The sequence below is a fragment of the Ceratotherium simum genome, chromosome 2 (assembly GCF_057802395.1).
Source record: "Ceratotherium simum simum isolate JZ-2026a chromosome 2, ASM5780239v1, whole genome shotgun sequence".
NCBI classification, from domain to species: domain Eukaryota; kingdom Metazoa; phylum Chordata; class Mammalia; order Perissodactyla; family Rhinocerotidae; genus Ceratotherium; species Ceratotherium simum.
The window spans coordinates 77412916-77428952 of NC_141901.1; the positions used below are offsets into that span (position 1 = coordinate 77412916).

At 31.8% G+C, this 16037-nt stretch overlaps 1 protein-coding gene across 10 annotated transcripts in view; it reads left to right on the forward strand.

The window, feature by feature from the left end:
• ODF2L (outer dense fiber of sperm tails 2 like) overlaps window positions 1-16037 on the forward strand; it is a 40851-nt gene that overhangs the window by 4471 nt on the left and 20343 nt on the right. For 6 of the 10 annotated variants that reach the window (XM_087448165.1, XM_087448139.1, XM_087448147.1 and 3 more), the window contains 9 exons: window positions 2659-2817; window positions 4713-4845; window positions 5509-5637; window positions 7308-7367; window positions 7494-7565; window positions 8128-8244; window positions 11598-11783; window positions 14303-14412; window positions 15361-15496. In XM_087448165.1, coding sequence (XP_087304291.1) covers window positions 2705-2817; window positions 4713-4845; window positions 5509-5637; window positions 7308-7367; window positions 7494-7565; window positions 8128-8244; window positions 11598-11783; window positions 14303-14412; window positions 15361-15496 — 1056 coding nt within the window. In that variant the 5' untranslated portion in view covers window positions 2659-2704. Of the gene's footprint in view, window positions 1-2658; window positions 2818-4712; window positions 4846-5508; window positions 5638-7307; window positions 7368-7493; window positions 7566-8127; window positions 8245-11597; window positions 11784-14302; window positions 14413-15360; window positions 15497-16037 lie in introns of those variants that run through there. The other 4 variants (XM_087448150.1, XM_087448156.1, XM_087448172.1 and 1 more) reach the window with 4 other exon arrangements.

Consider the following 16037-nt stretch of genomic DNA (forward strand, 5'->3'; position numbering starts at 1 on the left):
GTGTAACTGGATCACCATAAACCCATGACCACTCTTGGGAAAAGCTTTAAGTACATGCCTTTTGGGGAGGGAGCTGGTAAAGTCATCTCTATATAGGAATTTTAATTCTTTAAACATTTAAAATATTTTAAAATTGCTAATCTTGGATTTGATCATTAAATATGTTTGCAGAAAATGTGTCTGTTTCACTGCTAACAAGTTGTACGCAAGTATAATACATTTGTCAGCTGGCAGTTTATTCTGCATAATTGAAAACATTTTCTTATGAAACATCTGCTTTTCCATACAAGAATACATTTGGTCAACTAAAATATAGCATTTTTTTTTTATAAAGGCAAGATTTTTTTATGCTAAAGAAAATTATTACATTGTTCACCACACATATGTTTTTGGTTATAGTCACAAAATGAAAATACTAGAGTGCCTTGGAACTTTTGAATATCTTTATCCTGGAAAATATTTCTAGAATGTAAGAATATGATTGTTAATAATTTCTACGGAAATATATGACACTTGATTTATATAGTGTTCTGCTTTGTGTTTTGAAGAATCACTAAAATCCCTATTTTTATAATTTGTTAATATTATTTGTTTATCCTTTAAGATAAAACACAGTTACTAATTATAGGTGATGAAGCACAAAAATGTTGCATGATTTTATCTTGTGACAAAATTTTTAGAAAAATTATATATATAGCTGCCAGTAGCCCACGAAGCCAAGGAAGGACTCATTTAAAATTCTGATGACAAATTGAATCTTATCTCATAAAATATTTTCTACAAATTGAAGATCCCTATCCTCTAGTATTGACTTTTGAACTTTTATTCCAAATACAGGAACCATTTTTCTTTTAATGATCCCCAAAAAAGATGAATCAAGGGATGACTAAGTAAAAAGCAGCAATCTTCATTCATCATATTCATAGCTGCTCTAAGCCTGAGTCCTCTCCTTCAGTTATTGCTTAGCTCTTACAAGGCTCATAGGTACTGAAGATTCAAATATAAATGAGACATTCTTTATTGAGATTCTAGTGTACAGAGAGACAAATATTTAAACAATTGAATGGATGAAAGATAAATACCAATTCCTCTCTGAGTGGGGGGGCTGTTGCAACTGTACCCATCAGTTCTCTTGATTGCAGTGACTTATCCAAAGCATGTTCTTCTTCACCCTTAGTTTTTCATTTGATTTTGCGTGTCTGTATGTATAGTTGTAATTTTTCTAGACTACGGATAGCTCAAAATATTGTTATGCCCGGAATAATGGATGTTACATGTTTGTAGCATTCAAGTAGGTCATCTTAGATTACCTGTAGGGTTATTCAGCAGTTCCTTTTGAACATGAGTTGTTGGTATTTCAAAAATATCAGCGTGCTTTTCATTGGCCTGCGTCCTAAATATTTGTCTCTGTGGTGTATAGAACCTTCAGACAAAAATAAATATATTTTTACAGACACTTTGAAAGGCTTCTGAACTGCTAATTAAATGTTGTGGGTAATTTTCAACATCTACCTAAAGTATTGAAAATTCTTGAACATATATTTTGTGATACAGAAATATGAAAATAAATTACAAAGAGGTGAAATATCTCTGAAAAAATACAGAAAACCTGAAATATAACATTTAGTTTTGTAGAAACATAAAATGAAGTCAGGGAGACACATTACCGTATATTAGAGTTGTGAAAACACAGCCTTAATGGTTGCGGAAGCGCTAACTCATTACTTGAACTGCAACAATTTTAAAGAAATTCATAAATATTCACATTTTCAAAGTGACATCTCCAAGTTTCAGTGAAAACAATTAGATTATTTAGTAAAATTTAGAAGTAATATCATCTGTCTGTTCATTATTGCCAAAGAGTATCCTAGATTGACCTGAGAAATAGGAATAAGTGAATTTAATTTTAAAAGGTCTACTTTCAAAAGAATATTGTATTTTCTTTGTAGCTACTGTTGCCAAATATTTCTGAAAGTATGTTGAATTTCTACTGTTCTAGGCATAAATAACATGCATTTCCCATTAGATGGATCTAATGAAACTGAGGACCATAGTTTAACGCATGGTTTTTATTCCATTTTCTCGTCTGATTGGATTAAGATAATATTATAATACTTCAAGAAATAGACTAATAATAACTTCTACATTCTTGTCATTATGTAGAAAATAGTGGGCCTTTTGGAAACTGTGTGTGGAAATTGGCAATTGTTGAATGGTTGTGCTATGCAATTTTGATACTAGTTTGAATTAATATCACAACGAACAGCAGTTATAATTTTTGTGTGTGTGTGTGAGGAAGATCGGCTCTGAGCTAACATCTGCCAATCCTCCTCTTTTTGCTGAGGAAGACTGGCCCTGGGCTAACATCCATGCCCATCTTCCTCCCCTTTATATGGGACGCCGCCACAGCATGGCTTACCAAGCGGTGCGTCGGTGCGCGCCCGGGATCCAAACTGGCGAACCCCGGGCCGCCACAGTGGAGCGCGAGCACTTAACCACTTGCGCGACTGGGCCGGCCCCAGCAGTTATAATTTTGATTTTGTGAAATATTCTTGTACACATCTGTAGAGTCTTTATCTTACATCACAGAGTTATGACAGGAAAAAAATCTTTACTGAAGTGATAAGTTTAATAACTAAAATATTTCCTAACTTTCAGCTTGGAGAAGTTGTGGAAGCCACCCACAAATCCATTTACTGAATTTATGGAGAAGCCCTCAAATGACGGAAGTCATTCAGAAGAACTATTTTCCCATCTTAAAAGTAGACCAGAGAAGGAACATTTACCACGGCATGCCAGTGAAAGTCATCTCAGATGGTATTCTCAACAATAGCAGGGGATATCTCATTTTCTGGTTTCAGAGTTTCATGTTTTGTCCATATTGTAAATTATTTGAATCAAATACAGCATTCTTTCGTGAATATCTTCTTCAAATCTAGTAATTCATATATTTATTTAATCTGATTACAAATGCGTTCATTTAGCAGAATTTGACTAGTTTTTTGGAACCTTAATGAAAGCAATTAAAAATGAAAAGCTTACTTATTAAGAATGTGTCAAGTATAAGGCTTTTTAACTAAGGTAAATGAAAATATAAATACTATGGCATATTGGAAATGTAGTTAATAAACGATAGTTGACTGTCCTTTGGTATATTGCTGTATAACAAGCACCTGTCATATTTTGCTTCTTTAGAATGAGGAATAACACTTGTTATTTATATGACTCATTGCCCTCAAAAATGATAATCTTAAAATACCACTATTGTCCATATGGATGGTATAGTCCAGCTTCTGGTTTAGCTTGTTATAAATGAAAATGATGTTTTCTCATACATAATCATTGTTGACTTTCTGCCCATGGTTTTTCATAATGGACAGGTGTCACTTATAGCCAGCATCTTCTTAGGCCCATCACTTTAGGCTAGTGGTGCTTAAGAACCCTGTCTGTTGTTTGACATAGCCACTAAGATGCCATCAATTGTGGATGAGCCATTATATTATGTTCCATAAAGAAAGACAAGAGCTGCCAAGTAAACAAGATACAGTGCTTTCTTATTACTTGGAATTTTATTTATAAATCTTGAAAAAGCTCCTTCAGACTTAATTATACATAGATTTTTAATGCAAATAACTCTGTACTTATATAAAAATAAAACGTGAGTGAAATAAATTAGTTAAGGTATTCTCAAAGCTTCGTTATACTCAAAGTCTAACTCTTCTGAATCATTCTTTGACTCAGAGTTGCCCTTGCTATTAAGAGTATTGGTGACATGATGTTTATTAGGAGCATCTTTAAATGAAATAAAATTTATTGGTGCTGAGCTCTTAATTACAGTATACAGCCAGCCTACATTGGAATCTTGCTTCTGGAATGTTGCTAAGCATTCCTATTTCACCAACTCCCTGAACCCCTCTCTGTGACCCTTCGTTCCTAAGGGTTAGAAAAGTGTTGCACCCCATCTCTGGGATATTCTCCGGAGTGTTGGACACCCGTTCTATATGTTTTGATTTTGTGCTGGAAAGACAGGTCAGGACTGCCTCCTGACTGACAAAGATTATAAGAAGCATCCTGATTTCAGAATGTAAAAATGTGACCAAAAAAACAAATGTATCTTACAGTGATACACAGTATTGTCTAGGCAAAATATAATCAAGAAGGCAAATATCAGTTTTGTTTTGAATGATAATAATGTGAAGTCAAATGTGAAGGATTTTTAGATACCTGGAGAGTTTTAGGGGTTTTTTTTGCTCCATTTGTTTAGCTTGTTCTTTCTTCTGCAGGAAATTTTTTGTGAAAACCAGCAAGTTTCAAGAAAGGATTTGAGACTAGGATCTAGAAAAAGAAATCTTTTGGGTTTGAGTAAGGGAGAAGGAAGGGAACAAAAAAAAGACATATACACATTCAGACAAATCGTTTTACAAACCAGACAAGGGATATTGAATAATTATCAAATAGCACTTGAAACACTGCTAATGGCTTCGTGTTTTGCATATTTTAACATTTTAAAAACTGTCTTTCCATGTATAGTAAGTGTAGAAAGGAAGTATAGAAAAAAGTTCGTACATTTTCAGTGACAATTTACTGTTACATTTTGCAGAACAATTTATGGAACTGTAATATTTAGTCAGACTATGCTATATTTTCATAAAAAGTGTAACTAGTTTATGTGACAGTTTTAACTTAAATTTTATTTGTGCATGTGTAATTAGCCTAAAGCAGGACATCCTAAATGAAAAGACTGAATTGGAAGCAACATTTAAGGCAGCTGAGTTGGCAACCTGTTCTGTAGAATTACTTTTGCCATTATTTAAGGACACCATTGAAGAGATTAGTTTTGAAAATGTGAGTATTTGACTTGTGAACATCTAATAAAATGAAAAGCTAGCATAATACCCAGAATGCATTAACTGAGGTCTCATATCTTAAAGTAGTTATTGCCAATACTGGTATTTGATACCAAAAAATGCAGGATTATCAGTGTTCTTTAGTCTTGTGTCATTAACTGCAATTCTTTTCCTGAAAAGTAATCTCAGGCATGCACCTGATAAGAGGCTATGCTAGAAACTGGATACGTTGGTACTTGACTTACTTGGAGTTGAACTAGAGAATCAACTTTTCTCAAGAGTGAATTTAAAACTAAAATATTCTGAGAGATGAAATATATCTATTTTCTATAGTGTTATGCAGAGTAGAAAACTATTCTAAAGTTTCAGTGTACCAAAGTTTGAGTTAGGGACAAAAAATAAATTGTTTTCTATTAGTTTTATTAAAATAAATGTCTGCAATACTTTAGGGTTTAAGCCTTTATTTTGATTTCATTTTACTTTAATGTACTATGTAACAGATCCTATTTACTATTAATAAACTTGGCAAAATTTACTATTACTATGTGCAAAAGAATGATTTTGTTACTAGGAAAAAGTGTTCTTCGAGAATAGTAATATTATATTTGAGTGTCTTAATGCTATGTCTTAAAATGTGTATGTGGTTCTTATATTTTATTAGGCTAATCTTTCTGCATCCAATTTGGAGAAGTTTTCTAAACAGAAGGAAATATTAACAAAAGAATTAGACACTTTTAAACAAGTAAAACAAGCTTTAGAACATCATCTTAGAAAGACAGAATACCAACAAGTAAGAAGCACTACGCACTAATTTAATGGTGAAATTTCTCAGTTGGGGAGGTGTATTATTTCTCAAACTACAGAAATTAAAATACTCATATATTTGAAATGGAAATAGTTGTTGAATTTTTATTTGAAAATAACCATCTTCAACTAACCCCTACTTTTTAATTGTTTCATAAATATTTCTACATGAAAACAGCATGTTTTTGTAGAAAATATATTTTTATTTTCTATCTCAAACACTTTCATTGTGGGCCGGCCCCGTGGCTTAGCGGTTAAGTGCGCGTGCTCCGCTGCTGGCGGCCCGGGTTCAGATCCCGGGCGTGCACTGACACACCGCTTCTCCGGCCATGCTGAGGCCGTGTCCCACATACAGCAACTAAAAGGATGTGCAGCTATGACATACAACTATCTACTGGGGCTTTGGGGGAAAAAATAAATAAATAAAATTATAAAAAAAAACAACAACAAAACTTTCATTGTTATACTTCATTCAGCTGATTACAATAAAATACTTAGAATTTAAGCTCCTGTGTACATTGTATTTATACATTCATATATTCTTTTTTGTAATAGTTTTATTGATTATAGACACATACCATACAATTCACCCATTTATAGTAGGCAATTCAATGATTTTTAGTATATTCACAGAATTCTGCAGCCATCACCACAATTTTAGAGTGTTTTCATCACTATAAAAAGAAACCCCACGCCCTTTAGAAGTTTGCCTCCCAACCCCACCCACCCCTCTGTAGCCCGTTATCTACTTTCTGTCTCTAGGGATTTGCCTATTCTGGACATTTCATATAAATGGAATCATATTGTATGTGGTTGTTCATAACGTCCTTCTTTCATTTATGTTTTCAAGGTTCATGCATGTTGTAGCACATATCAGTACCTCATTCCTCTTTATTGCTGAATAATATTTCATTGTATGGGTATACCAGTTTTATTTATCCATTCTTCAGTTGATGGACATTTGAGTTGCTTCTACTTTTTGGCTGTTATGAAAAAAGCTGCTGTGAACATTCATTTACGAGTTGTATATACCCAAGAGAAATGAAAACATATGTGTAGCCAAGCAATTCCACTGTGTACCCTTACAGAGTCCAAGGATGGGCTCTCGAAGTCCATGAACCCTTTGAAATTGTGTGTAAAATTTTGCATTATATGTACATGCATATATGCTTTTGGGTGAAAGGAATTCTTAGCTTTTTCACATTCTCAAGCATGAGTGTGACCCTCAAAATGAATAAACATTCTTTTATGTTCTCATTTAAAATGTCTACATAAAATGCTGTTACTAATTTGCTATAATTCTTTAAAAAATTTCTTATTGCGAGAATTTAGGTTGTTTTTAATTTTTACCTATTTATAAACACTGTGAGCTTCCTTTGTATACAGTATTTTTGTGATTTTTATGTCATTGGCTTATACTTTCTGAGGCATTTTTTAGAGATTAATTTAGTAAATTAATTTCATAAATTGTAGACAAAAAATGATTTGGAACACTTAGGCAAAAATCCTTCTGATAGTTAACTTTTTAAAAAATCTGAATTGTGCATGGTAGTTGTCCATATTAATTTCTTAAGTGATGATTATTCCACTTTCTACTTCTTTATGTAGAGAACTACAGTTTGTGACCACTGATTTATAACATCTTTTTTTTCACAGATAGGGGACAGTTTATCCAGCATGTTAGAGAAGCTAACTGTTAATGAAAGTGAAAATACTGTAAGTCTTTTTAAACTTTGTGTCTGTTCTTCTGACATTTTTTGTTTGTATATTGCTTGGTTTTATAACATTGGCGAGTATTATCCAAGTTTGATATTTCTAAATTTTACCTTATATTTGCTGAAGAATCTTAAGAAGAAGATACTTGAAAAGGAGACCTATATCCAGGAACTTTCTTGCTTGTTTCAGAATGAAAAGGTAAGCAAATTTTGAGCTTAATTCACCATAATTTCTTAATATCGCCTCTCTTTTTCCCTTCTTTCCATCCTGGCCCCCATATCCTCAGAAATAGAAACAGAAAGGTTTTTAGCTTATTTGGATATTTTACAAGTTTTATGTATCAAATATAGCGTCTTATTTTTTAAAGTTTTTTTTTTATTTTTAGATTTTTATGGTGTTTCAGTCGGGTGCTTGGTATAGATCACTATATGTTAGGAACTATGTAAATTTGTATCATATTTTAATTTTTGTATAAATTGAAGAATTTTAGTGTTTGTAGGACATACCCATAATTTTACTTATGAGGATAGATGGGAATTTTTAAAAAGAGATAATTATCAGGAGCCATTAAATGAAAGGAGGGAGGAAAAAACATCCCCATAGTTTTATATAAAATACATTTGTAATGGGGGAGTCGTGGTTTATGTAAAGTGGTACTTTGCTTTTTTATGAACTTTTTAGGTCATGTCTAAATATGGTTAAAGTTAAAGATTGTGGAGAAATACAGATATAACACATTTTTTTGTTTTCTCTGTTTTAGGCAAATGCTTTGAAAGCAAACCGTTTTTCACAATCAGTAAAAATAGTACATGAACGACTACAGCTCCAAATTCATAAAAAGGAAGTGGAGAATGATAAATTAAAAGAATACATAAAGGTTATAAATATTCATCCATTTTTATAGTTTAAGTGATAAAATTAGTGAATGACTATACAGACTTGCCTTAATTCTGGAATTTGGTGGTTTTGAAAGAATTCAATTTGTGTTGCCGTGGGAAATACATATTTGAGGCAAATCTTAATTTTAAGATTTCTGGCCCATCTAAAGATTTGGCTCCAAATCCCTATATAAAATGTTATCTCTTTTTAGTGCCAATCCAGGAAGGATTTGTAGAGCTTGAATTACTTAAAAAAATCTTTCCTATTATATAATTTATGTTTTTTGTGGAAAATTTGTAAAATAGAGAAAATTAAAATAATTTAAAAACACCAAAACCATTGGTAACATTTTGGTATCTAGTATTCCAGTCTTTTTTCTATATCTATACATACATAAATACTCTCACACATATTTAGTAAGCAGTCAATAAATGTTTATTATTTTTGTGTTTGTTACTAATGGTAACAACCTTAAAATCAGTTAATCTAGGTTTTTAGGTTGGTGTTTTGATAATTGAGTAATCTCCTTGTTATACAGTTTTTTAGCAGTATAATTAAGAGGAATTTTTTGATTTACACTGAGTGGTTTAAATATTCTTTTGGAAGCCTCACAGTCACTTTGGGAAAAGAATTTGAGGATGCTATGATATGACAGGCTAATTGGAACTACTGTCATTATTTTTGCCAAAGGAAAAGAAGCAGTGTTCCCACTTTCAGAAGAGAAGTGTACAAAGACAAACCCCACTGAGTGTGAGGACTTCTGTGTTACATTTCTGTTTGCTTTTGCACTCCTGAGTAATAGCAGATGTCTGCAACCTGAGGCACATGTTTCAAGACTGCAGTTGGGGTGTTTGTTTTTTTTTTTAATTACAAAAAAACCCATCAAAGGGACATTAAGCAGGCTTATGAGGAGGTGTAAATTTTGTGCTTTGTCTCCCAACATGTGTTTTTAAGCACTTTCCCCCATAGATTCCCTGTGTCCTTTGCATCGGTGTCCTGGGGCACAGCAGATAAACTCGAGTTGGTATTGCATTGCTGTCTCATGGTAAATGCAAGAGAATACATGTGATTTAACATCTCAGACAATCATCTACGTCTCACGCAATTTTTAATTATGTCCTCAAATAGCAGTTGGGGAAGTTTTTGAAAATATTTTCCTTAATTTAAAAATGAAATATTAAATGATTTTTTAAAATTAAATTTAACAGTTACTTTTTATATCTATGATAATTTGGAGAAAATATAAGGCTAAAATCCTAGGATTTTGTCATTACATTCTCCTGTCTAATACTTTGAGTTCAAATTCCTTTATAAAAATTCAACTGTTTAGAAATGATTAAAAGAAGTTGCATTAGGTTACTGATATTTTTCTACCTTCCCTCTAACACACAGTTTTGGAATTTAAGTAATTGGGGGTCAGAATTTAGTTCTTTGATTTAGTTTTAACAATTTGTTTTTTAGAGTACAAACACAATGAACTCAGTTTGGTAACATAAATCCCAGTTTTTTACTATTGTTGAGTCAGTTTATTATATTGGGTCATTAAAAATTTTAAATTACATTATAATTCTCTGAGAACTATCCCAAAGATACTTTGAACCAATTTTTTTCTCTCTAGATCTTTTATAATATAGCAGTTAGAATTAGAATATTTTCATGTTTTAGGAGATATAGAAAATAATTATCTTTATACTATGCAGCATATATAGTTCTTTGTAAATGAGAAAAGGCAAATAGTTGACTTTAAATTGGTGCCTTTCATTTGGCAAATGACTGTAAGAGGTTATTTATTTTGAAACTATAAAAATAATTTGATAGTTTCAGTACACTTCCTAATAGTCCTTACGTGTGGGATTTGATAAATCCAGTGAGAAGGTGTTTACTGGAACCTTGTTCAAAAAAATTTACTTCACCTTTGGTGTTTAAAAGTGTTTTTTAAAGTGTAGCAATTATTCCTGGCGTGCTGATGACACCCTGTGGTTTCGTAGAAGAACGACAGCTGTATTTTTTGTGGGTCTTCATTTCTCTTAAGTCGACTTACTGTACTGCTCTTATTTGGTTTTCCCCAACTACTTATTAAAATGTTTCCTGGGAACTCTTAGTTAAGATAGATTTTTAAAGACAATTTAAGAATGTTTTATTTCTTCTCCTAGTCTACTTAGTGACTTTTCAAAGAGATCAAGTCTTTAAATCTTGTTTAAGATGTACTTCTTAATCTCAATTTTAGTGGAAGTTAAGAAACATAGTTTTTGTTCATCACAGAATTAAGCAGAAAAGCCATATCTTTTACTGTGACTTCCTTGATTTTTTTTTATTAAAGTGGTTATCCAATGAATGGGAGACTAAAACCTAAATTCTGTAATAATTTTACATTCTTTTCAGTCTATATACAACTTTCAAAGAATGTAAAAGCATTAAAATCTTAAATCTTTAAGTTCTTAGATACTTAATACTCAAATACTTTAAATACAAAGTCTTAAAATAATTTGAAATAAAAACATGAGAGTTATCACTGTAAATCATATCCGTCATCCACCCAACCTAATATTCTCTCTCTCGTTATGTCACCAAGAGATATGTAAAGGAAACAGTCATGCCGATTAACACCATGAAACTCAGTGGATAGAAACATGCCCTCAAACATCTTTCTACCCCTCCTAACTCTTATGGATCAGGTAGTCATTCATTTATCTAAACATGTTTGGTCTTAGAATAGGAATTTCCACAAACTTACTACTCATTGGGTAAAGCTGTCTTTTTATTGTCCTTGATGTAACTCTTTCAAGTGTAAAGGCATGTCTCTTAATTCCAGTAAATTAAAATTTGGTAAGTAAGTATGTTTATCTCATCTATACCCTTCATGATCTATAGTTTTATCATATCTCCTTTAAGCCTTTATCATTCGAACTAAAGAGTTCTAATGTTTTTGAGGCGCTGCCGACTCCTTTGAGCTTTGTATAGCTATTGTTTGAATTGTCTCTGACTCAGTTATGGTTTTTTGATTTGCAATAACTAATACTATGTAATAGTCTAGATGTGAAATTTTTATAAGTCCTAGTTAATCACAAAAGTTTTAAGGAAGTTAGTGTTTTTACCGTAATCACCAACATTAGGATCTATAATACAAGTAGCATTAGTTTTATATAGGCTTATATATTTTAAATTTGCATTCTATAACTGGTTACAAATAAACAATGGTGAAATTATCTTTCTTCACTGTTTTGCTTTATAGTAATCTTATGATTAATCCTTTTGATAAAGCCTATGTGGAAGATTATTTACGTATTTTTATAGTGTTTACATAAACATTGGAGTTCTAAAATAATTTAATTGCTGCTAATATTTTTTTAGAGCTTAGAAACCAAGATAGCTGAATGGAACTTGCAATTGAAAAAGCATAAGCATGAGACTGTAGCAATGAAAGATTCAAGTAAACAAAAAGCAATAGCTCTAAAAAAGGCATCTAAAATTTACAAACAAAGGCTTGAACATTTTACTGGAGACGTTGAAAACCTTACTTCCCAAATTAGAGATCAGGTAAGTGTATACATTCTTTCTTAAATAACTATTTTGTATACTTAGTTTATGTAGTTAATGTCATGATGCTTAATATAATAGTTTTGTTCTTCTCTTAATACTATTAATGCTAGAAAAACTTTACTCTTACTTTTTTGTATTAGTCTTTACTTTGAAAGATTACATAAAATGTCAAATTTGCATGTTGAATTATATCGGCATTTCCTTGGGAACTTTACTTAAAGGATATGTTAAGTGTGTCCCAAAACTTCTATGGCCAACTAAGGGTGACACTTTATACATGTTCCCCCTTGGAAATTTACAGTGCATGTTAGCATGTTAGAGGCCCTGAGGAGGCCTTCAGTAGAGCAGTGTAATGAAGGGTATTGAACTCAGAGTTTCCCACCACTTATTTAACCACAGAACTCTTCTTTTACCACAAAGCAACTCTTGGAACTGGTTCTGAGCAGCACCAGTTTGGGAAATGCTGATTTATGTTATTAGGCCATATGCCTTTTTTCAGTAATTCACTTCATTAAACTCTGTAATGCATTAAAAACCATACGCTGACGTAAACACACCATGTGAAAGTTATCTTTGGGTGTAGTACAAAGTTGAAAAATGGACTTAGTGCTTTGTTGTTGTTGACAAATTATTACATTTATTCAATTACCAGTTAATACAATATTTACTCTTTTTCATGTCTCACTGGTATCCCACCTCTTAAGAACCAGTGTTAAAGCTTATAGAATTATTAGAGGCTTTTATAAATGAAAACAGACTTGCATAAACACTTGTGTAAACAAAACAACTTAATATTCTATAAGCTCATGTTAACATGTTAAGGCTCTAGTATTTAACCTACATTCAGAAAAACTTAACTAGATAAAAGAATCGAAGACAAAGTTCAAAATCTAGAAGGTTGTAGACCTATTTGAATGCCTGAAAATATTCTTGAGTGGTAAAAACTAATTGAGTCCCCATTCTTGGGATTTTCCTATTTAAATAGCATCATGTCACCCATGCCTCAGAACATGGTATAGGAAGGCTCCTCTGCTTGTTTACCTTGTCCCTTTGGGTAAGGTACTTCACCTCTCTAAGTGTCAGTTTCCTTATCTATAAAATAGGTGATAATAATACTGCCTATCTCATATAATCGTAGGGAGGAGTAAAAGAGAAAATATATGTCAAAGCACAGTGCCTGGCCATACTACACTTTTACCATATTGGCCTCCTTTCTGTTCCTCTAATACATGGAGTTTGTTTCATTGTTTTGTTTGCTATTGCCTCTGACTGTAGTGGTCTTGTCAGTTCACAGTCACTGGTTCCTTTTTTTAATCATTCAGATATCTTTTTAATTGATATCTCTTCCAAATGGCCTTCCTTGACCACTTGTTTTGAAGTAGTCCCACAACAATGAATCATATCAGTGTCTCAAATTTTCTTCATAGCATTTATTTTATAGGTAAAATTTATTTTTTTCCATTCTTATTGAGATATTGGTAAAATTTCTAAATATCTTAATTTATATTATAATTGCCCAACTTATACTTCATAGTGTATATCAAAATCCATTTTACATAAAATATGAAAACAGAATACTAGTCTTCAATATATCAGAAATATTACTGTGAAAAATATGTAAACAAAAAATGTGTTACACATAGTAATGCTCAATAAATACTTGTTCAGTGAATGTCTGAGTGATGGAAGGAAAGAAGGAAGCACCCAATGAATGTTAACTATTGTCCTTAGTACTTCTGGGTCTTCTGGTTAGTGATTATTGGCACTGTTGCCATTCCAGTGAGTTTGTTTTTGTGTAGATTGGGGGCATAATGGCCACAGCTCACTAGGTAGATTTGTAAAGAGTAGATTCATTTGACAGTTATTTGTTGAGTGTCTCCTGTATGCCAAGCATTATTCAAGGCCCTAGCAATGAACAAACCAAACAAAAGTCTCTACCTCTTGGAGCTCACGTTCAAAGTGGATAAGCCACCATTACCAGTTTCATCTCTTTGCTGACAGTAAGAGTGTTTGAAGGCCAACAGGGGTGACCTCTACAAAACAGGTTGGCATCATTAAAACAAAGCTAAATAAGGCTGCATTATTAAATGCTATGGAATTGTGGACTTGCAGGTAGTTTCTACATATACCATAGAGGGCTTCTTTCTCCTCTGATGCTTCTGTGGTTGCTAGCATCTTCTATGTAGAGAATGCAAAATGGAAAGTTGAGTAAATAGAAATGGAATTATCTTCATTAACTATGAAAAATTGTTTGAAAATAGTTACATCAACATCCTTAAAACCTTAAGTTGGAACTGCCACTATGTGCCTATAAAATAATAATAATATAAATGTATTATTAAAGTTTACTTTAAAACTTTCCTATATTCAGAACTGTACACTGAAGTTTTCTGTAATTAAAGTTCTATACTTTATAGGATGAGTGTTTCCTTGTTTACAATGTATTTGTGTTTAGGGCCCTGAAAAAAAACGAAGTGTTACTAAATTATAAGATGAGTACTTGATGTTTTTTTCAGGAAGCCAAGTTGTCTGAAACAGTCTCAGCTTCCAATGCCTGGAAAAGTCATTATGAGAAAATTGTAATAGAAAAAACTGAATTGGAAGTTCAGATCGAAACAATGAAAAAGTAAGAAAAACATTTAGAATCTTTTTATTGTTTAATAAGAAGTGTTTTCATTTCTTTCCTCTTTGGTTTGTAGTTTGGTTCTTCTGGATTACATGTGGTAAAAATGTTGTCTATATTATTTGATATTTTTGATATTTATAATTTCTCTAAGCTTTTCTTACTCTAAAAATACAATGAAATGATTACCCATTAAAAGTGCTGACATTCTGAAATTTTGAACTTGTAGTTTAGTATTTGGCATGTAGAGCGTGTGTCATCTATTTGCAGTAAATGTTAACACTAACTTTGTCTTAAAATAGAAATGATATTTCTCTACTGAACAAGAATGTGTAAGTAAGAATATATAACGTAGTTTATAATAAAATCATAAGTAGTTTCAAAATCTTAAAAACTATTGTTCCTTAACGTGCCTTCAATGCATAAGAAAGAAAACAAGTGAGTAAAAATACATATATTTTATGCTTTGAAATTTATTATTGATAAGCCAACAAGAATGAAGCCTAAATATTTGCTTTTAAATGTTTTATTTTCTGTATATTCTCTTCAGTTTTATTATTGAAAACTAATGTATATAATTTGCTTCTGAAGATTAGTTATTGCCTCACTTGATCCTTTTATTTAACCTTGTTCCTGAAAGTGTGTATATGTGTGTGCACGAGAGACAGGTGGACAGACATACCTGTGGATGATAGTTTAGATGTTTTATTGAATAGCAAAGAGAAGGTTGTGTAATTTTTCATTGGCATCATCAATGAGTAATTATTTCTAATCAAGGTTACTCAATAGTAACCGTATCGATTACTGCTTCTTATTTCCCTTGTTCTATGAGTTCTGTTAACTTTTGAAACAATGCAACCTACCAAAATAATTTCAGAAACACACTTAAAATGTATTATTTGAATGAAAATTTTTATGAATTTTATAAAACATATCATTTATTTTAAAAAGGCAAATCATTAATCTTTTGGAAGATCTGAAGAAAATGGAAGACCATGGAAAAAATTCATGTGAAGAAATTCTTAGAAAACTTCAGTCAATTGAATATGAAAATGAAACTCTGAATCTTGAGAATACAAAATTAAAGGTACTGTGTGTTTGCGTGTGTGTGCATGATTGTATAATGACAGCCTAGTCTACTTAGTAGAAGTAGCTTCAAATAACAGCATGTTTTGAATAGTTTGCTTGTTTTGAATAGTTTGCTTGTATCATTTTGTCCTTTGTTTCTCAGAGTATTAGAGTATCATTATAACATGATACTATATCTATATCTACATGTCTGTGTATGCACATCTATACACACATATTTGTATATAGATTTTTAAATGTTTGTAGATGTATATACAGATACATGTTAAAATTATTTTCAGCAGTAGTAAATAAGATTTATGAAGTTGAATAACTGTCTCTTTATCTCAACATAAAAAAAATTTATTTACTCTTTAATTTTAGCAGTTAAGTGAATCATCCAAAATTACATTAACTTTAATGCATGTATTTCTAGGTGTCATGGTTACGATAGGATATAACCTCAGGCCTGGTCTGTTTGAAACCAGAAAGTATGTTCTTGGCTGCTTCATAACCAGAAAGAATTTTCCAACTTAATCAAACCCAAGGAGTGATTGGTT